Here is a 21,332-nt window from a genome sequence, read left to right on the forward strand (position 1 = left end):
TGAGGATTTTTGAAAATAAGAAAATTAGAGTGGGATTAATACTTCTGGAATAATAAATATCTGTTCTCTAGAAGCTTATTAATCTATAGTTAATAGGACAAAATTAATTTCCCTTAAAATTTCTTAGTTACTGGAAGAATTCATACACTACGGGTGTGGCCTCAGAAGCAAACGATTCAGAATGAAGCTGTGGCCCTCTGGTTCTCTGAGAGGGGTGAGCTTGGAGGAGGGGGACCACAATGTTCAAATCAAGAGCACAGCCTAGGAGCTGATGTAGCCAAATGGACGAAGGAAAGCCGAGGCCAAGTCCGTGTACAACAAGAGGAAGTACCACATAAAGGCAGAAATGGAAAATTCCTGTTCTGAGGTAACACTGACCCAAGATCTTTATACACTTGGCTGGGATCTAAAACCTCTGCCACTCTTACGAAATCTTAGAAGTTAGAAGGCTTTCCTGGAATGCTCTGTAGTCATTCATTTTAAAAATCATATGACCAAACAAAAAATCTACATGCAAGAAGAGGCTCTTTGCACTCAATTCTGTTCTTTTATTATTTCTTAACACAAAAAGATGAAGGTTGCTGAATACAGTTGTTAGATGCACTTGTGTCCCTGTGCAAAAGCCACCTTCGCAGAAGGTCCGGCACATGCTTATTAGGGAGTCAGAAGCACAAACGTGAGTTAAGAGAAAAGACGAAAAGAGTTTAAAATGCGTTTCTTGTTGCTGGTAGTGATGATTCAAGTAGAACAAAAAAAACAGGCTGTAGCATCGGGAAACTGAGGGCCTAGAAGGGAAGGCTGTCGGCTGGGAAAGGGGACCTGGATTGGGGGTTTACTTAACCCCCGTAAAAGAGAATTAATAAATCCAGAGATTTAGAGCAATGATAGAATATCTAGAAACTTAGATTTTTTTCCTTCATTTTAATCCCGTGTTAGACGTCTCAAGAAATATTTACTTCACCCGATGCAGCATCTATGTCAAATGCACAATGAAACTGCATATTTTAAAACAACTTTAGTTTCTTTTGATTGACAACACTGGAGAAGAATATTCTTTTAGAATACTGGAGTGTCTGGTCCTTTACATTTTAGCAGATATGGAAAATTTCCATGAGATTGGAGACATTTTCCTCTTGGGTTTAATAAACCTGTAATAAAAATGTTGCTGACAGACTAATTATGAATGTTTTATATAGTTTGTGCATATGTGCTCTTCTCTAAACCAATTTAATTCCCATTAATGCTAATCTCGTTAATGCCCACTCAGAGAGGAGAGGAATACTCTTAATAAACTATTGATTTATTTGAGCTATCTAAATGGGGAACAGGCAGAAACAGATGGGAGAAGAGGAAAAATCACCAGTTTACCCATATCTGCACTTCTTGTTTTCCAAATATTAACGAATATGAGGTTATAACTGGTACAAAGAGGAAATGGGGAAAAATAAAGTGACAAAGTGACAGCCCTCCCTCCACCCCTGAAAAATTGGGGCCTTGTAAATAAGATGTTGATTGACCTTTTTTTAGTACTAGCTGCAAGTTTAGAAATAAGATACTACAGAGAGAGGCAGATTTTCTTTGTTAAAAAAGAGGTTTGTAAAATGAGATTCATATTTGTAAGCTCTTACTGAAGTGGGTTTTTCTTTAAGAAAAAAAGGAAAATACAGTCAAAACAAGAATAGGTAAATTCTTCTCCTACCACACCTTGTACTCCTAGTGTGACTGGCCATCTTGTTCTCCATACAAGGATCCAATAATTTCTCTCAACTTCAATTGAGTCGAGATATCCATGTCTTAGGGTGCTTTAACAACCCAAGATTGGCTCTTAAAAGATGTTGTGTCCAAGACAGAGTGGTTTCCTTGAGTACAACTGTGTAAGGTGTCTGAGTGCCATAGAGGCTAGCCTAGAACTTAGAAAGCAACAGGAAACCCTCTCTGTTGGTCCCCAAACTAGCTAACCATTTCTAAAGGCTGTCTGTGCCTTTCCCATTCTCACTGGAAAAAGTGGCACAAAATAGGGAACAAGTGGAAGGTAAGGTTTTGTCCATAGTCCGCCATCTGGCCTTAGGACACATCACTTAAGCTCCCTGAGACTCAGTTTCCTTATCTGTAAAACGGGGGTAATAATCTCCATGTATTATGTTATTATATCACATCTGAGTATAAGGATCAAGAAAGATACTGTATTTGAAAGCACTGTGGTAACTGGGAAGTGATGTGCAAACATACAGAATCACTAACTGGGAAAAGGGGTTAAGAAAAAGTGGCACAGGAGAAAAACTAAAGGGAGAAAAACATAAGGGTAGACATCAATCTTATCTTATCCGGGCTTTGTTAAAACAGGAGAGGGTGCACGAGCTGTACCCTCAGGAGTTTCTTAAAAGTTTTCACGGCAGCTGATGCTCATACTTCATAACTGTGCACATAAAACATGAAGTGAAAATGGAAAATGGAGAGAATTTAGTTAGATGCGTGCACGTTTCCTTTTTTGTTTCTCCAGATGTTTGCGCGCACAGTTGTACATGACGGTGAGGGCGGAGGCGAGAACAATCTCGAGAACAATCTCTTTAACAACATTCATGGGAAAAAAATACTGAAATATCAGCAGCGCAAATATTAAACTGCCTCTTCTCTACCGATTGGTAAAAAAAATATATTATCTTCTGATATTTTTTTTTTCTTTTTAAGTTATAAGGTTATCCGTCCCAGCCGAAGTCGTGGCCCGTCATCTGGTAGAACTTGCGGTTGAAGGGCCGGTAGAAGTCGCGCAGCCGCCGCAGGACCTGGCCGTCGATCTCGGGGTGGGGTCTGCCCTTGGTCTTGCCCAGGCAGTGAGGGCGGCCGCTGCCCTCGGCCTTCTTGAGGCAGGGGAAGCCCTTGGTCTGGTTGAAGTAGAAGTGCTTGTCGGAGATGATGCGCTTGAGGCCCAGGAAGTCCTGCACGCGGCCCAGCTCACCGGCCGGGTCGCGCACCAGCCGCTCGCCGCTCACGAAGAGCAGCTGGCGGGCGGGGAAGTGGCGCAGCCAGCGCTCCAGGTGCTCGGCGTACAGGCCGATCTGGATGGCGCTCCACGCCCGGTCCACGAGGCCCGCCGTCCGGTTCCTGAAGGCCAGGCTCTCGAAGCTGGGGATGTCGGGCCGCTTGGACCGCGTCTGCGTGTAGTCCGAGACGGCCCTGGTCACCGGGTCCCGCACCACCACCAGGAGCTTGGTGTCCTTGGACATGGCCGAGATGCGCGCGGGCGCCTCGCGCGTCACGAAGTAGCTGGGCGTCTTCTCCATGGTGATCTGCCCCTCCAGGGTCCTCGGCATCAGGTCCCTGCGCGGAGCAGAAAGGCACGTTAGGGCCTGAAAACTGAGCGCCTTCCCCTGATTGCCACCGCGAGCTCCTTCCCGGCAGAGGGAGGGTCTTACAGACCCGGAGCCTGAGTTGAGGTACCAACTGCTCCGCTTACTAGATGTGTGACCGTGATCGCGGAGAAGTCGCACAGACGCAAGGCTGTGCACCCCTGGTTCCTCGCAGATGTACTTAATGGGAAATACTAACACTACCGATCTCCTACGGTTGTTGTGATGATTAAACGTTATTCGTATACCTCAACAGCTTAGAAAAGTGCCTGGCATAGAATACGCGCTGTGTAATTTTTATTTTTTATAATTATCAACCCACAAGGCTGTAAGAAAATAACCTTGATCTAATTCTTTAGGTGAATTAGGATAGTGTAATAAACACAATTATATGACTATGGGATGGTGTTAAAATACCCTGAGCCCTTTCTGTAGTTTTCTAACAAACAAAGCAATTACGGTCAACATAATACCATTGCATAGTACACAAAATACTTCTCTTTATAATTCCTGAATTTTCCTGTAACAAACAAGACATGAAATAATCCATCTTTTATCTAATAATTTCAAATGCCATCCTTCCACCAGTAGTCTGAATATCTTGGTTCCTCTTTCCATTGGCCCAGTTATCACATTATGGTGTATTTTCATGTACATCAAAGTAAATTCTGACTCTGTTGTTCAAAACGTTCTTAATGATTCTTGTCTGTTTATTCTTCCAGATGAATGTTAGAATCACTTTGTCCTGTGGAAAAAAGAAATCCTGTTGGAGTCTTGATGGAGCGGAGATTGCTACCTAGTTTGAGCATGCGTTCCTGCTGAGAAGTGATGGGTCTCGAAGCCAGTCCAAAACTGTGAGTAGGAGAGATAAAACCTATTTATCCTTCCAAAAGTGTACTGCCATTAAAGCCACTATTTATTATATATATGAAATACATATATATATATATATTTTTTTTTTCTAATTTTAAGGCACCGTCTTGCTAATTCCAAGTTTTATAAGAAATAGACATTGTTCAAGTCAATATTAGATAAATGTATTTGGGAGATTTATTGCAATGACAAAATGTATTTTGTCCTTTGATCCACTGATCCAAACTGGTAAGTACCCTAATATTAGATTCACTTTTATTCCTGGAGTAAACCCTATCTGATCATGGTATATTATTCTTTCAATATAGTCCTAGACTTGATTCATCATTATTTTGCTTTGGATTTGTCATCCATATGCATTAATGAGATGTTCCTGTAGTTTTTCTTTTGATCAATAGCTTAATCAATTCTGAGAACATGAATTATTCCACAAATAAAATGAGAAATGTTTCATATTTTTCTATATCCTAAAGAAGTTTCAATAGCAAAATATTTTTCTATTCCTTCAAAATTTGATGGGTCATCTACAAAACCACCTAATACTGGTACTTTTGGGGTAGAGGGTAAGAAAGGGATTAGAATCTTCAAGTATCTTTTCAGTTTCTTCTGTGGTTATTGTTTTTTGTAATACTCTGCCTCATCTTGTGTCAATTTTGGCAATTAATATTTTTCTAAATGAATTATTTTGAAGTTTATCTCAGACATAATATCAGCTGGTTCATAAACAGTCTGGTGCCCATCTGCATTACACCCGGCACAGATTCCTCAACAGTTGTGGCCATAAGCCACTGGTGCTGTGTTAGTTTAATGACGCAGGTTTTCTCACACTTTTGCCTTCTTTGATGTTTCAGTCAAGTTATCTTTACTTTTTTTTGGAGGGGGAAATGATAATTAGATATCTCATTTCTGTTGTTTTCTTTGTTGTTTTAAAAATCTGCAATTCCTTTTTCAAAAGAACTTTTAATGTGTGCCCATTCCCCATTTCTTAAAAATGCCTGAAGGTCTGGGTAGGATAAAGCAAAGACCAGAGAGGTCAGTGTTGACACAAGGGAGACACAGACTGTCTTTACTGCCAACGCAATGCTGGAGCCACTGCGTGACATGAATTCACAGATTTCACCACTGTATATACATCTACATACGCACTATATATATATATATATATATATATATATTCCCTTCATGGAATTGAGAAATAGGCTAGACCAACCTACTTTGGAAGTTTAGTTACACTTTTATAAGATGAGCCAGGAGATCTATCCAGAAACTGTTGGACTATCTCAGTGAAGAAAATTGGCTCAAAGGTGTGAAAAAGTTTTGGACTGTAGAAGCAAGCATCAAGCATCACGCATCACTGAAACTACAAGAAGGAGTATCTGGTGATTTTTTTTAAAGTCAGCATTCTTGCCTCCTTCCCTATCGTCTCTGACTTTTAACCACTCGACCTCATATTTCGGCCAGTAAAATAGAGATAACATACTTCACGTGGGAGCTACTGGTTGGTAATCTCAGCCTTCCTGCCCTCTGGCCCTGGGGAAAAGCACAGACTCCCCAGTAGCCTTTCAGCAGAGATTAAAGCTGCAGAATGTGCCATTCCAGAGGAACTATTACCAATATTTCTGAAAAAAGAAACCATATTTTAAATTATCTCAGTAGGGTAGGAAAAAGAGCTATCCAAAATAGGAGGAGTTTGAAGAGGAAGCAGCTAAAATAGGATTTCAGAGGAAGAACACATTAATTACTGTCATCTACAGGATGAGGAAAGCTGACGGGTTTAGCATCCCCATTGGGATGGGGAGTCGGGTTAACTATGAACTCTCTGCAGTCTACTTTCCTCAAAAACAAAGACGTGCAAGTGTAAATAAATCCTCAATGAGGCTTACATTGTAGAGCACAGTTGTTTGGTAAAAGGATTCACAACAGAATTCTTTAAAGAGCAATCTCCCTTTTAAATTCTACATTCATTTTCTTACTGCAATTTGAATTTTAACGTTCAGAAAGGAGCTCCTCTATCACAAAAAACAAAATGCACATGTACTTTGGAATATCGTATTTCGAGGTGTTTAGGCAAACTTAGAAATCTTCCTTCCTTACCGGAGTGAGGCATGTACTGTGACTCTGCTCTGTGCAAGGGCTCGGCCTGGGATGGGCGATGAAAGAGCCATCCCAGTACGATGAGAGCTTTGCAGAAACACCAGGCACGCGAGGGGAGCGGAAAGGTGTACGCAATGAGAAGACATTTGAGGTTTGTCTAAAGACAGGACAAGCTGGGGCGGAGGGTGAGAAATTCCACTGAACAATGGGAAGGGGAGGTCCTAGGACGCCTTAATTTCCAGGCAAACAGTATTGGCTATTCCATTCACTTCTCCATAGTGAAAAGAATTTGGAGACATTTATAGTAAGTATAGGAGAGGAGAAATGGGTAGAAACTAGAATAATAAAGAAAAATTAGAGACGCTTACTTGTCTTCTCCTGAATATGACAAGGAGAAGAAGTGGTTTTACAAGCAAATGAAGGATTATTACCAGGTGTGTCCCACACATTTGTTCTTTGTCCCCAAAGAACAAAAGGAGAATTCTCCATAGCCAAAAAGTAGAAGCAACACAAATATCCATAGAGGGCTGGATGGGCAGGCAAATGTGATCTCTCCACGCAGTGGAGTATTGTTCAGCCCTAAAAAAGGAACAGGATTCTGACACCTGCTGCAACGTGGATGAACCTTGAGGACTTTATGCTGAGTGAAGTAAGCCGGACACAGATTGCGTGATTCCACTTGTATGAGGTCTCTAGAGGAGTCGAATCCACAGAGATGGAAAGTAAGATAGTGATCGCCAGGGCCTGGGGGTGGGGGGACGAGGAGTTTGTATTTGATGGGGACAGAGTTTTAGTTTTTCCAGATGAAAAGAGTTCTGAAGAGTGACTGCTCAGCACCATAAATGTACTTACCGCTGTTGACCTGGACACGTAAGAATGGTTAAGATGGTAAATATTATGTCTGTTTTACCCTGATTTATTAAAAAGAGAACTCACCCAGAGGGCAAAGACTTCAAATTGCATCGATAGACTTGAATTAGTAAATGAATCTTTTTGGCTTTGCAGGTAATTAAACACTAGCATGAGGTACCTGAAGAAGATGGTGGCCTTGCTTTCCTCTTGCAAGACCAAAGGGGAATATAATCATGATGAGATTTTATGGAGCTGAGATCGGAAATGTTTGTGGCCTGTGTCATTTCTCATTTCCTTTTTGTTTACCTTTTTGTTTATAGTGCTTCTGATTTTTTAACTACCAGCAGGGTGACCATGTGCTACGCATAACCTTTCCAATCTCGCCAGAAGAATCAAGCCAAGAGCTTGGGAAATCTGGATTGTAACGAAGTGTCAGCATGACAATTCTACAAGGAACACACCCAAGCACTGCTCTTAAGAAAGTGACGCCCAGTGTACAGAATTCCCAGCAGTCAGGAGAACCCCATTCCGTCCAGATAACCCCGGTCCAGGGGAGATCAGAGACCCCCGGGCGTGTTCCTGGGACGTCCACACACATGCTCGCTTGAGGCCTCCTGCTGAGGACATCTGGATGGCAAGGAGGCTGATGTGCGAGCTGTGAGCTGGCAAAGCCGAATTCTCTGGAAGGACAGAGGCTGGCTGGTTCTGGTGGGAGAGATGAGCTTGGCTTCTCAGGGGCAAAACCCACCTGTAGTGTTAGATGTCAGGACAGCTGTTGCCTTTGTGGAGGGGGGCGCTTAGTGACCAAAAGGGGCCACAGGGGGCTTCTGGAAAGTCAGGAATATCCCAGTGCAGGACCTGGGTGCTGGTTTCACAAGTGTATCCACCTTGTGAAAAGTCACTGAGTTGTATGCCAGGATCTGTGTCCTTTTCTGAATGGTGCTATACTTCAGTAAAAAGTTTACGACACTTACAGAGGGCGGAGGGGAAGATGGCGGAAGAGTAAGACGTGGAGATCACCTTCCCCTCCACAGATACACCAGAAATACATCTACATGTGGAGCAACTCCTACAGAACACCTACTGAATGCTGACAGAAGACCTCAGACCTCCCAAAAGGCAAGAAACTCCCCACGTACCTGGGTAGGGCAAAAGAAAAAACAGAGACAAAAGAATCGGGACGGGACCTACACTAGTGGTAGGGAGCTGTGAAGGATGAAAGGTTTCCACACACTAGGAAGCCCCTTCGCGGGCAGAGACTTCGGGAGGCGGAGGGGGGAGCTTCGGAGCCACGGAGGAGTGCACAGCAACGGGTGCGGAGGGCAAAGCGGGGAGATTCCCGCACAGAGGATGGGTGCTGACCAGCACTCACCAGCCTGAGAGGCTTGTCTGCTCACCTGCCGGGGCAGGCGGGGCTGGGAGTTGAGGCTCGGGCTTCGGTCGGAGCGCAGGGAGAGGACTGGGGTTGGTGGCGTGAACACAGCCTGAAGGGGTTAGTGCACCACAGCTGGCCGGGAGGGAGTCCGGGAAAAGGTCTGCAGCTGCCGAAGAGGCAAGAGACTTTTTCTTCCCTCTTTATTTCCTGGTGCGCGAGGAGAGGGGTTTCAGAGCGCTGCTTAAGGGAACTCCAGAGACGGGCGCGAGCCGTGGCTAAAAGCGCGAACCCCAGAGTCGGGCGCGAGCTGCAGCTAAAAGCGCGGACCCCAGAGACGGGCGGGAGACGCTAAGGCTGCTGCTGCCGCCACCAAGGGGCCTGTGTGCCAGCACAGGTCACTCTCCACACCCCCTTCCGGGGAGCCTGTGCAGCCCGCCACTGCCAGGTTCCCGGGATCCAGGGACAACTTCCCCGGGAGAACGCACGGCGCGCCTCAGGCTGGTGCAAAGTCACGCTGGCCTCTGCTGCCGCAGGCTCGCCCCGCACTCTGTGCCCCTCCCTCCCCCCGGCCTGAGTGAGCAAGAGCCCCCGAATCAGCGGCTCCTTAAACCCCGTCCTGTCTGAGCAAAAAACAGACGCCTTCCAGCGACCTACACACAGAGGCGGGGCCAAATCCAAAGCTGAGCCCCAGGAGCTGTGAGAACACAGAAGAGAAAGGGAAATCTCTCCCAGCAGCCTCAGAAGCAGCGGATTAAAGCTCTGCAATCAACTTGATGTACCTGCATCTGTGAAATACCTGAATAGACAACGAATCATCCCAAATTGAGGAGGTGGACTTCGGGAGCAACATTTATGACTTTTTCCCCTTTACCTCTTTTTGTGAGGGTGTATGTGTATGCTTCTGTCGGTATAGCTTTGCTTCCACAATTTGTCCTAAGGTTCTATCCGTCCCTTTTTTTTTCTAAATAATTATTTTTTAATAACTTTATTATACTTTATTTTATTTTACTGTATCTTCTTTCTTTTCTCCTTCCTTCCCTCCTTCCTTCCTCCCTCCCTCCTTTCTTTCCTTCTTTCCTTTCCTTTTCTTCTTTCCTGCTTCCTTTCCTTCCTTCCTTCCTTTCTTTCTCTCTCTCTTTCTCCTTCCTTCCTCTCTTTCTCTTTCTTTCTCTCTTTCTTTCTTCCTCTCTCTCTCTCTCTCTCTCTCTCTCTCTTTCTTTCTTTCTTCCTACTTCTACTAATTCTTTCGCTCTACTTTTCCTCCCTTTTATTCTGAGCTGTGTGGATGAAAGGCTCTTGGTGCTGCAGCCAGGAGTCAGTGCTGTGCCTCTGAGGTCGGGAGAGCCAACTGCAGGACACTGGTCCACAAGAGACCTCCCAGCTCCACATAATATCAAACGGCGAAAATCTCCGAGAGATCTCCATCTCAACACCAGCACCCAGATTCACTCTATGACCAGCAAGCTACAGAACTGGACATCCTATGCCAAACTACTAGCAAGACAGGAACACAACCCCACCCATTAGCAGAGAGGCTGCCTAAAATCATAATAAGGCCACAGACACCCCAAAACACACCACCAGATGTGGACCTGCCCACCAGAAAGACAAGATCCAGCCTCATCCACCACAACACAGGCACTAGTCCCCTCCACCAGGAAGCCTACACAACCCACTGAACCAACCTTAGCCACTGGAGACACGCCACAAACAACGGGAACTACGAACGTGCAGCCTGCAAAAAGGAGACCCCAAACACAGTAAGATAAGCAAAATGAGAAGACAGAGAAACACACAGCAGATGAAGGAGCAAGACAAAAACCCACCAGACCAAACAAATGAAGAGGAAATAGGCAATCTACCTGAAAAAGAAGTCAGAATAATGATAGTAAAGATGATCCAAAATCTTGGAAATAGAATGGAGAAAATGCAAGAAACATTTAACAAGGACCTGGAAGAACTAAAGATGAAACAAACAATGATGAACAACACAATAAATGAAAAAGACTCTAGATGGGATCAATAGCAGAATAACTGAGGCAGAACAACGGATAAGTGACCTGGAAGATAAAATAGTGGAAATAACTATTGCAGAGCAGAATAAAGAAAAAAGAATGAAAAGAACTGAGGACAGTCTCAGAGACCTCTGGGACAACATTAAACGCACCAACATTGGAATTATAGGGGTCCCAGAAGAAGAAGAGAAAAAGAAAGGGACTGAGGAAATATTTGAAGAGATTATAGTTGAAAACTTCCCTAATATGGGAAAGGAAACAGTTAATCAAGTCCAGTAAGCACAGAGAGTCCCATACAGGATAAATCCAAGGAGAAACACGCCAAGACACATATTAATCAAACTGTCAAAAATTAAATACAAAGAAAGCATATTAAAAGCAGCAAGGGAGGGGGGACCTTGAAGATGGCGGAAGAGTAAGACGTGCAGATCACCTTCCTCCCCACAGATACACCAGAAATACATCTACACATGGAACAACTCCTACAGAACACCTACTGAACGCTGGAAGAAGACCTCAGACCTCCCAAAAGGCAAGAAACTCCCCACGTACCTGGGTAGGGCAAAAGAAAAAAAAGAAAAAAGAGACAAAAGAATAGGGACGGCACCTGCACCAGTGGGAGGGAGGTGTGAAGGAGGAGAAGTTCCACACACTAGGAAGCCCCTTCGCGGGCGGAGACTGCGGGGGGCGGAGGGGGGAGCTTCAGAGCCGCGGAGGAGAGCACAGCAACGGGTGCGGAGGGCAAAGCGGGGAGATTCCCGCACAGAGGATCGGTGCCGAGCGGCACTCACCAGCCCGAGAGGCTTGTCTGCTCACCCGCCGGGGCGGGCGGGGCTGCGAGCTGAGGCTCTGAGGCTCGGGTTTCGGTTTCGGACGGAGCGCAGGGAGAGGACTGGGGTTGGCGGCTTGAACATAGCCTGAAGGGGTTAGTGCACCACGGCTAGCCGGGAGGGAGTCCAGGGAAAAGTGTGCACCTGCCGAAGAGGCAAGAGACTTTTTCTTCCCTCTTTGTTTCCTGGTGCACGAGGAGAGGGGCTTAAGAGCGCTGCTTAAGGGAGCTCCAGAGACGGGCGCGAGCCGCGGCTAAAAGCGCGAACCCCAGAGACGGGCGCGAGCCGCAGCTAAAAGCGCGGACCCCAGAGACGAGTGGGAGACGCTAAGGCTGCTGCTGCCTCCACCAAGGGGCCTGTGTGCGAGCACAGGTCACCATCCACACCCCTCTTCCGTGGAGCCTGTGCAGCCCGCCACTGCCAGGTTCCCGGGATCCAGGGACAACTTCCCCGGGAGAACGCACGGCGCGCCTCAGGCTGGTGCAAAGTCACGCTGGTATTTGCCTCCGCAGGCCCGCCCCGCACTCCGTGCCCCTCCCTCCCCGCCGGCCTGAGTGCGCCAGAGCCCCCGAATCAGCGGCTCCTTTAACTCCGTCCTGTCTGAGCAAAAAACAGACGCCCTCCAGCGACCTACACGCAGAGGCAGGGCCAAATCCAAAGCTGAGCCCCTGTGAGCTGTGAGAACAAAGAAGAGAAAGGGAAATCTCTCCCAGCAGCCTCAGAAGCAGCGGATTAAATCTCCACAATCAACTTGATGTACCCTGCATCTGTGGAATACATGAATAGACAGCCAATCATCCCAAATTAAGGAAGTGGACTTTAGGAGCAAGATCTATGATTTTTTCCCTTTTCCTCTTTTTGTGAATGTGTGTGTGTATGCTTCTGTGTGAGATCTTGTCTGTATAGTCTTGCTTCCACCATTTGTCCTAGGGTTCTATCCGTCCATGGTTTTTTTAAAAATTTTTTTCTTAATAATTAATTTTAATAACGTTATTATACTTTACCTTCATTCTTTCTTTCCTTCCTTCCTTCCTTCCCTCCTTTAGACAACGAATCATCCCAAATTGAGGAGGTGGTCTCTGACAGCAAGATTTATGATTTTTCCCCGTTTACCTCTTTTAGTGAGGGTGTATGTGTATGCTTCTGTGTAAGATTTTGTCTGTATAGCTTTGCTTCCAACATTTGTTCTAAGGTTCTATCCGTCCCTTTTTTTTTTCTAAATAAGAATTTTTTAATTCAATAACTTTATTATACTTTATTTTCACTGTATCTTCTTTCTGTCTTTTTTCCTTCTTTCCCTCCTCCTTCCTCCCTCCCTCCCTCCTTTCCTTCTTGCCTTCTTTGCTTCTTTCTTTTTTTTCTTTCTTCCTTCCTTCCCTCCTTTCCTTCTTTCTTTCCTCATACTTCTAATACTTCCCTCTACTTTTTCTCCCTTTTATTCTGAGCTGTGTGGATGAAAGGCTCTTGGTGCTCCAGCCCGGAGTCAGGGCTCTGTCTCTGAGGTAGGAGAGCCAACTTCAGGACACTGGTCCACAAGAGACCTCCCAGCTCCACATAATATCAAACGGCGAAAATCTCCCAGAGACCTCCATCTTAACACCAGCACCCAGCTTCACTCAACGACCAGCAAGCCACAGTGCTGGACAACCTATGCCAAACAACTAGCAAAACAGGAACACAACCCCACCCATTAGCAGAGAGGCTGCCTAAAATCATAATAAGGCCACAGACACCCCAAAACACACCACCAGACGTGAACCTGCCCACTAGAGAGACAAGATCCAGCCTCATCCACCACAACACAGGCACTAGTCCCCTCCACCAGGAAGCCTACACAACCCACTGAACCAACCTTAGCCACTGGAGACAGACATCAAAAACAGCGGGAACTACGAACCTGCAGTCTGCAAAAAGGAGACCGCAAACACAGTAAGATAAGCAAAATGAGAAGACAGAAAAACACACAGCAGATAAAGGAGCAAGATAAAAATGCACCAGACCTAACAAATGAAGAGGAAATAGGCAGTCTACCTGAAAAAGAAGTCAGAATCATGATAGTAAGGATGATCCGGAATCTTGGAAACAGAATAGACAAAATGCAAGAATCCGTTGACAAGGACCTAGAAGAAATAAAGATGAAACAAGCAACGATGAACAACACAATAAATGAAATTAAAAGTACTCTAGATGGGATCAATAGCAGAATAACTGAGGCAGAAGAACGGAAGATAAAATAGTGGAAATAACTACTGCACAGCAGAATAAAGAAAAAAGAATGAAAAGGACTGAGGACAGTCTCAGAGACCTCTGGGACAACATTAAACGCACCAACATTCGAATTATAGGGGTTCCAGAAGAAGAAGAGAAAAAGAAAGGGACTGAGAAAATATCTGAAGACATTATAGCTGAAAACTTCCCTAATATGGGAAAGGAAACAGTTAATCAAGTCCAGGAAGCCCAGAGAGTCGCATACAGGATAAATACAAGGAGAAATACGCCAAGAAACATATTACTCAAACTGTCAAAAATTAAATGCAAAGAAAGCATATTAAAAGCAGCAAGGGAAAAACGACAAATAACACTTAAGGGAATCCCCATAAGGTTAACAGCTGATCTCTCAGCAGAAACCCTACAAGCCAGAAGGGAGTGGCAGGACATACTGAAAGTGAAGAAGGAGAAAAACCTGCAGCCAAGACTACTCTACCCAGCAAGGATCTCATTCAGATTTGATGGAGAAATTAAAACCTTTACAGACAAGCAAAAGCTGAGAGAGTTCAGCACCACCAAACCAGCTTTACAACAAATGCTAAAGCATCTTCTCTCGGCAAGAAACACAAGAGAAGGAAAAGACCTATAATAACGAACCCAAAACAATTTAGAAAATGGGAATAGGAACATACATATCGATAATTACCTCAAATGTAAATAGACTGAATGCTCCCACCAAAAGACACAGATTAGCTGAATGGATACAAAAAAAAGACCCTTATATATGCTGTCTACAAGAGACCCACTTCAGACCTAGAGACACATACAGACTGAAAGTAAGGGGATGGAAAAAGATATTCCATGCAAACGGAAACCAAAAGAAAGCTGGAGTAGCAATTCTCATATCAGACAAAACAGACTTTAAAATAAGGACTATGAAAAGAGACAAGGACACTACATAATGATCAAGGGATCGATCCAAGAAGAAGATATAACAATTGTAAATATTTATGCACCCAACATAGGAGCACCTCAATACATAAGGCAAACACTAACAGCCATAAAAGGGGAAATCGACAGTAACACATTCATAGTAGGGGACTTAAACACCCCACTTTCACCCATGGACAGATCATCCAAAATGAAAATAAATAAGGAAACACAAGCTTTAAATTAGATACACTAAACAAGATGGACTTAATTGATATTTATAGGACACTCCATCCCAAAACAACAGAATACACATTTTTCTCAAGTGCCCATGGAACATTCTCCAGGATAGATCATATCTTGGGTCACAAATCAAGCCTTGGTAAATTTAAGAAAATTGAAATTGTATCAAGTATCTTTTCTGACCACAACGCCATGAGACTAGATATCAATTACAGGAAAAGATCTGTAAAAAATATAAACACATGGAGGCTAAACAATACACTACTTAATAACGAAGTGATCACTGAAGAAATCAAAGAGGAAATCAAAAAATACCTAGAAAGAAATGACAATGGAGACACAATGACCCAAAACCTATGGGATGCAGCAAAAGCAATTCTAAGAGGGAAGTTTATAGCAACACAAGCCCACCTTAAGAAGCAGGAAACATCTCGAATAAACAACCTAACCTTGCACCTCAAGCAATTAGAGAAAGAAGAACAAAAAAACCCCTAAGTTAGCAGAAGGAAAGAAATCATAAAAATCAGATAAATAAATGAAAAAGAAATGAAGGAAACAATAGCAAAGATCAATAAACTAAAAGCTGGTTCTTTGAGAAGATAAACAAACTAGATAAACCATTAGCCAGACTCATCAAGAAAAAAAGGGAGAAGACTGAAATCAATAGAATTAGAAATGAAAAAGGAGAAGTAACAACTGACACTGCAGAAATAAAAAAGATCATGAGAGATTACGACAAGCAACTCTATGCCAATAAAATGGACAACCTGGAAGAAATGGACAAATTCTTAGAAAGGCACAACCTGCCAAGACTGAATCAGGAAGAAATAGAAAATATGAACAGACCAATCACAAGCAATGAAATTGAAACTGTGATTAAAAATCTTCCAACAAACAAAAGCCCAGGACCAGATGGCTTCACAGGCGAATTCTATCAAACATTTAGAGAAGGGCTAACACCTATCCTTCTCAAACTCTTCCACAATATAGCAGAGGGAGGAAAACTCCCAAATTCCTTCTACGAGGCCACCATCACCCTGATACCAAAACCAGACAAGGATGTCACAAAGAAAGAAAACTACAGGCCAATATCACTGATGAACATAGATGCAAAAATCCTCAACAAAACACTAGCAAACAGAATCCAACAGCACATTAAAAGGATCATACACCATGATCAAGTGGGGTTTATTCCAGGAATGCAAGGATTCTTCAATATACGCATATCAAGCAACGTGATACACCATATTAACAAATTGAAGGAGAAAAACCATACGATCATCTCAATAGATGCAGAGAAAGCTTTTGACAAAATTCAACACCCATTTATGATAAAAACCCTGCAGAAAGTAGGCATAGAGGGAACTCTCCTCAATAAAGGCCATATATGACCAGCCCACAGCCAACATCATCCTCAATGGTGAAAAACTGAAAGCATTTCCACTAAGATCAGGAAGAAGACAAGGTTGCCCACTCTCACCACTCTTATTCAACATAGTTTTGGAAGTTTTAGCCACAGCAATCAGAGACGAAAAGGAAATAAAAGGAATCCAAATCGGAAGAGGAGAAGTAAAGCTGTCACTGTTTGCAGATGACATGATACTACACATAGAGAATCCTAAAGATGCTAGCAGAAAACTACTAGAGCTAATCAATGAATTTTGTAAAGTAGCAGGGTACAAAATTAATGCAGAGAAATCTCTGGCATTCCTATACACTAATGATGAAAAATCTGAAAAGTGAAATCAGGAAAACACTCCCATGTACCATTGCAATGGAAAGAATAAAATATCTAGGAATAAACCTACCTAAGGAGACAAAAGACCTGTATGCAGAAAATTATAAGACACTGAAGGAAGAAATTAAAGATGATACAAATAGATGGAGAGATATACCATGTACTTGGATTGGAAGAATCAACATTGTGAAAATGACTCTACTACCCAAAGCAATCTATAGATTCAATGCAATCCCTATCAAACTACCACTGGCATTTTTCACAGAACTAGAACAAAAAATTTCGCAATTTGTATGGAAACACAAAAGACCCCGAATAGCCAAAGCAATCTTGAGAACGAAAAACGGAGCTGGAGGAATCAGGCTCCCTGACTTCAGACTATACTACAAAGCTACAGTAATCAAGACAGTTTGGTACTGGCACAAAAACAGAAAGACAGATCAGTGGAACAGGATAGAAAGCCCAGAGATAAACCCACGCACGTATGGTCACCTTATCTTTGATAAAGGAGGCAGGAATGTACAGTGGAGAAAGGACAGCCTCTTCAATAAGTGGTGCTGGGAAAACTGGACAGGTACATGTAAAAGTATGAGATTAGATCACTCCCTAACACCATACACAAAAATAAGCTCAAAATGGATTAAAGACCTAAATGTAAGGCCAGAAACTATCCAACTCTTAGAGGAAAACATAGGCAGAACACTCTATGACATAAATCACAGCAAGATCCTTTCTGACCCACCTCCTAGAGTAATGGAAATAAAAACAAAAATAAACAAATGGGACCTAATGAAACTTCAAAGCTTTTGCACAGCAAAGGAAACCATAAACAAGACCAAAAGACAACCCTCAGAATGAGAGAAAATATTTGCAAATGAAGCAACCGACAAAGGATTAATCTCCAAAATTTACAAGCAGCTCATGCAGCTCAATAACAAAAAAACAAAGAACCCAGTCCAAAAATGGGCAGAAGACCTAAATAGACATTTCTCCAAAGAAGATAAACAGACTGCCAACAAACACATGAAAGAATGCTCAACATTATTAATCATTAGAGAAATGCAAACCAAAACTACAATGAGATATCATCTCACACCAGTCAGAATGGCCATCATCAAAAAATCTAGCAACAATAAATGCTGGAGAGGGTGTGGAGAAAAGGGAACACTCTTGCACTGCTGGTGGGAATGTGAATTGGTTCAGCCACTATGGAGAACAGTATGGAGGTTCCTTAAAAAACTACAAATAGAACTACCATATGACCCAGCAATCCCACTACTGGGCATATACCCTGAGGAAACCAAAATTCAAAAAGGGTCATGTACCAAAATGTTCATTGCAGCACTATTTACAATAGCCCGGAGATGGAAACAACCTAAGTGCCCATGATCAGACGAATGGATAAAGAAGATGTGGCACATATATACAATGGAATATTACTCAGCCATAAAAAGAAACGAAATTGAGCTATTTGTAATGAGGTGGATAGACCTAGAGTCTGTCATACAGAGTGAAGTAAGTCAGAAAAAGAAAGACAAATACCGTATGCTAACACATATATATGGAATTTAAGAAAAAAAATGTCATGAAGAACCTCGGGGTAAGACAGGAATAAAGACACAGACCTACTGGAGAACGGACTTGAGGTTATGGGGAGGGGGAAGGGTGAGCTGTGACAGGGCAAGAGAGAGTCATGGACATATACATACACACTAACAAACGTAAGGTAGATAGCTAGTGGGAAGCAGCCGCATGGCACAGGGATATCGGCTCGGTGCTTTGTGACCGCCTGGAGGAGTGGGATAGGGAGGGTGGGAGGGAGGGAGACGCAAGAGGGAAGAGATATGGGAACATACGTATATGTATAAGTGATTCACTTTGTTATAAAGCAGAAACTAACACACCATTGTAAAGCAATTATACTCCAATAAAGATGTTAAAAAAGTGTTTACGACACTTATAAAAAAATAAATGGACCAATTTTCCATAATTCTACAAGGAACACATGGATTTCAAACAAGGGCATTTGCTAAACCAGCTACATCTCCAGTTTGTGGACGTTTAGGTCATAAAGGCAAAGGAACTGAGCTCCCATTTCTAGGAACCAGTGGTCCTCATAGTGACCTCTTGCCCCGCACCCCCGGTAAGCATCAGAACGTAAGCTGCCCGGCCTCTGTCCCAAACGAGGTTCTCCCAGCGCTATAAGCACTACCGGGTTCACGTTATCATGGAAGATGTGTTTCTAAGGTGTGGACACAAGCAGAGATACCTGAAGAATATATTACACTTGCAAAACATCTTATCAATGGTTTTCTCCCTTAAGATAGGCATTATGCTCCCCAGTTTTTCTGATGAAGAAGCTGAAATTCAGGGAGGGAGAGCTGCAGGTCCACGTTCCCACAGTCAGTATATGGAAGGTGACAGAAGTCCTCCCAGTGCCTACGGCCAGGTTATTTCTGTTGCATCGGATGAGAGGAAGTCAGCAGACAAGAGGGATGGGAAAAGGGTATGCCCGAGGTGACTTGGATGGAGCCAGTTGGACGGATGGAGAACCCAAGGACGTGTGAAACTCACCCAGAGGGTAGCTGTGAAGAGCCTGAAAGGCCCAGACTCTGAATTGGACAAAGATGAAGAAATTTGTTTGAAACAGGGGAACTGTATGAAATGAGGCTGCAAGTGTGAGAGTGTGATTAGAGTCAGTGATAGATTAAATCTGAGTTGGAGCACAAGTCCGGACGGATCAGGAAAATCGTGCAGGTAGTGAGATATTTTGCAAGGCTCCTCCAGTGTAATCCAGGCTTGAGGAGCTGAAGACCCTGGGTTTGGGGGCTGATGGTGAGAGAGAAAAAGGTGGTGAGAACGAGAGGAACATTGATGGGAGAACGGAGGAGGCTGCACAGCTGACTTATGGACGGAACACGTTTTCAAACGTGTTCCCAAAGCTTTAGAGGTGGAAAATGATAGAAATTTTACTTTAAAAAAAACCCCAAAACAGTTCTTTTCAAGGAAGAAGTAGGGCCCCCTTCCTCTTAAAAAAGGGGGAAAAATGTAAGTTTCTCCTTCAGCAGAGTTGAGGCTAAATTTTTTTTATACATTTATTTAAATTTTTGGCTGCGTTGGGTCTAAGTTGCTGCACGCGGGCTTTCTCTAGTTGCGGTGAGCGGGGGCTACTCTTTGTTGTGGTGCACGGGCTTCTTATTGCGGTGGCTTCTCTGTTATGGAGCACGGGCTCTAAGCACGCGGACTTCAGTAGTTGTGGCACGCAGGCTCTAGAGCGCGGGCTCAGTAGTTGTGGCGCACGGGCTTAGTTGCTCTGCAGCATGTGGGATCTTCCTGGACCAGGGCTCGAACCTGTGTCCCCTGCACTGGCAGGTGGATTTTTAACCACTGCGCCACCAGGGAAGCCCGAGGCTAATTTTTTAAGTTAAGATTTCTGCCTAAGAATTCTAATGGAGACAAAAGACGACACATGATTGGCTTTATCCCAAAATATGGCTCAGATGGATCACATATTTCCATGAAGAAACCACAGTCTTATGGGACACTCAAAACTGGGAAGAGAAATGTGGATTCGGTCTTGATTCTGCTGTTAAAAGCTGTGTGATCCTGAGCAGGTCACGTCACTTCTCTGGGCCTTGGTTTCTTCATAAGCAAAATAAGACCACCGTCCTCCACCTCTCAAAGGCCATCCCACCTCTCAGGTCCCATGCAGATTCAGGGCTTTCACTCCTTAGTAACTTGTCAAAGTTCTGCACAGCGTCACACTTGCTGCTCTGTTCCGAAGTGTGACTCCACCAATCGAATAAAGAAGATCTGTGTAAATCATTAAGCAGGGCAGTTCTGCATCAACAGAATTGATTTCAAAGTCAATGAGGTCGGAAAGAACGCGGCTCCCGTAACAGATGCCTAGGGAAAGTGCTCAGGCTGGTTCAGACGAAGGCTGTACTGGCCACGTCCCTCATGCCTGGAGCTAGCAGAAAGTCCAGCAAGTCCACCAGCTGAGTGCTGTCACTGCCTTTAAGAGGGCAGGGATGAAGGAGACCCATCTCTGTCCCACGCGTCCTCTGTGCCCAAAACATCAAAAGAAGATGTATGTCCCTGCTAGAAGGTGAGGTTCCCAGATAGGGCACTGTTACCAATAACACACACAGGGCAGACAGGGTTTCAAGTCCAGGTGTCTTAGGAAGAACATGATGAAGCAAATGAGCACTTACTAAGCGTTTACCGTAGGCCAAGATCTGATGTATCCTTTCCTATGTCTCACAACAGCAAAAAGCTAGAATTACTGGCATAATTTCTCAGATGAGATAGTAGACTCAGAGAGGTAACGTGAGTTGTCCAAAGACACACAGCAATGAGTGAAAGGGACAGAATGAAAATCCAGGTCTATTCTGCTCTAAAGCACACGCTCCTTCCACCGTCCCAGACACCCAGGCAGCATGAGCAAGAGTCTCTGGGTGGATGGTATAGCCATCTTTGACGTTCTGTCAAAACATAGGAATGTTAAATGCACTACTTCCCTATTCATCTCAGAGTATAAATCATTGGAATCTTGCAAACAGGCAACAGACATGTTTTTCAAAGGCTTTCTTCTGTAAGAGAAGGACCTGAGTGTTAAGGCAAAGGTAATTTACCTTGAGAAATAAATAAATCTGGCCCGTGTACACATACAGTTTTCTTTTTTTTTAAAAGTCTCTGCAACCAAAGAGAACCATGTGTCTGTTTTTGGAAGCCTCCAGCAAAAGCAGAAAATTCGAAGGGAAACATGCTCTTTTCACGGCCACGGCATGAAGGTGGTTCCCGGGGGCCCTGGTGGCGTGAGCTTGG

The 21,332-nt window shown here is 43.8% G+C and overlaps 1 protein-coding gene across 1 annotated transcript in view; it reads right to left on the reverse strand.

The window, feature by feature from the left end:
- Nucleotides 1–234: 234 nt before the first annotated feature.
- Nucleotides 235–21,332, reverse strand: part of HS3ST3A1 (heparan sulfate-glucosamine 3-sulfotransferase 3A1) — a 90,346-nt gene continuing 69,248 nt past the window's right edge. The window contains exon 2 of the mRNA XM_004266824.3: nt 235–3,318. Coding sequence (XP_004266872.1) covers nt 2,697–3,318 — 622 coding nt within the window. The 3' untranslated portion in view covers nt 235–2,696. The remainder of the gene's footprint in view (nt 3,319–21,332) is intronic.

The sequence above is a fragment of the Orcinus orca genome, chromosome 19 (assembly GCF_937001465.1).
Source record: "Orcinus orca chromosome 19, mOrcOrc1.1, whole genome shotgun sequence".
In the NCBI taxonomy this organism is placed as follows: Eukaryota; Metazoa; Chordata; class Mammalia; order Artiodactyla; family Delphinidae; genus Orcinus; species Orcinus orca.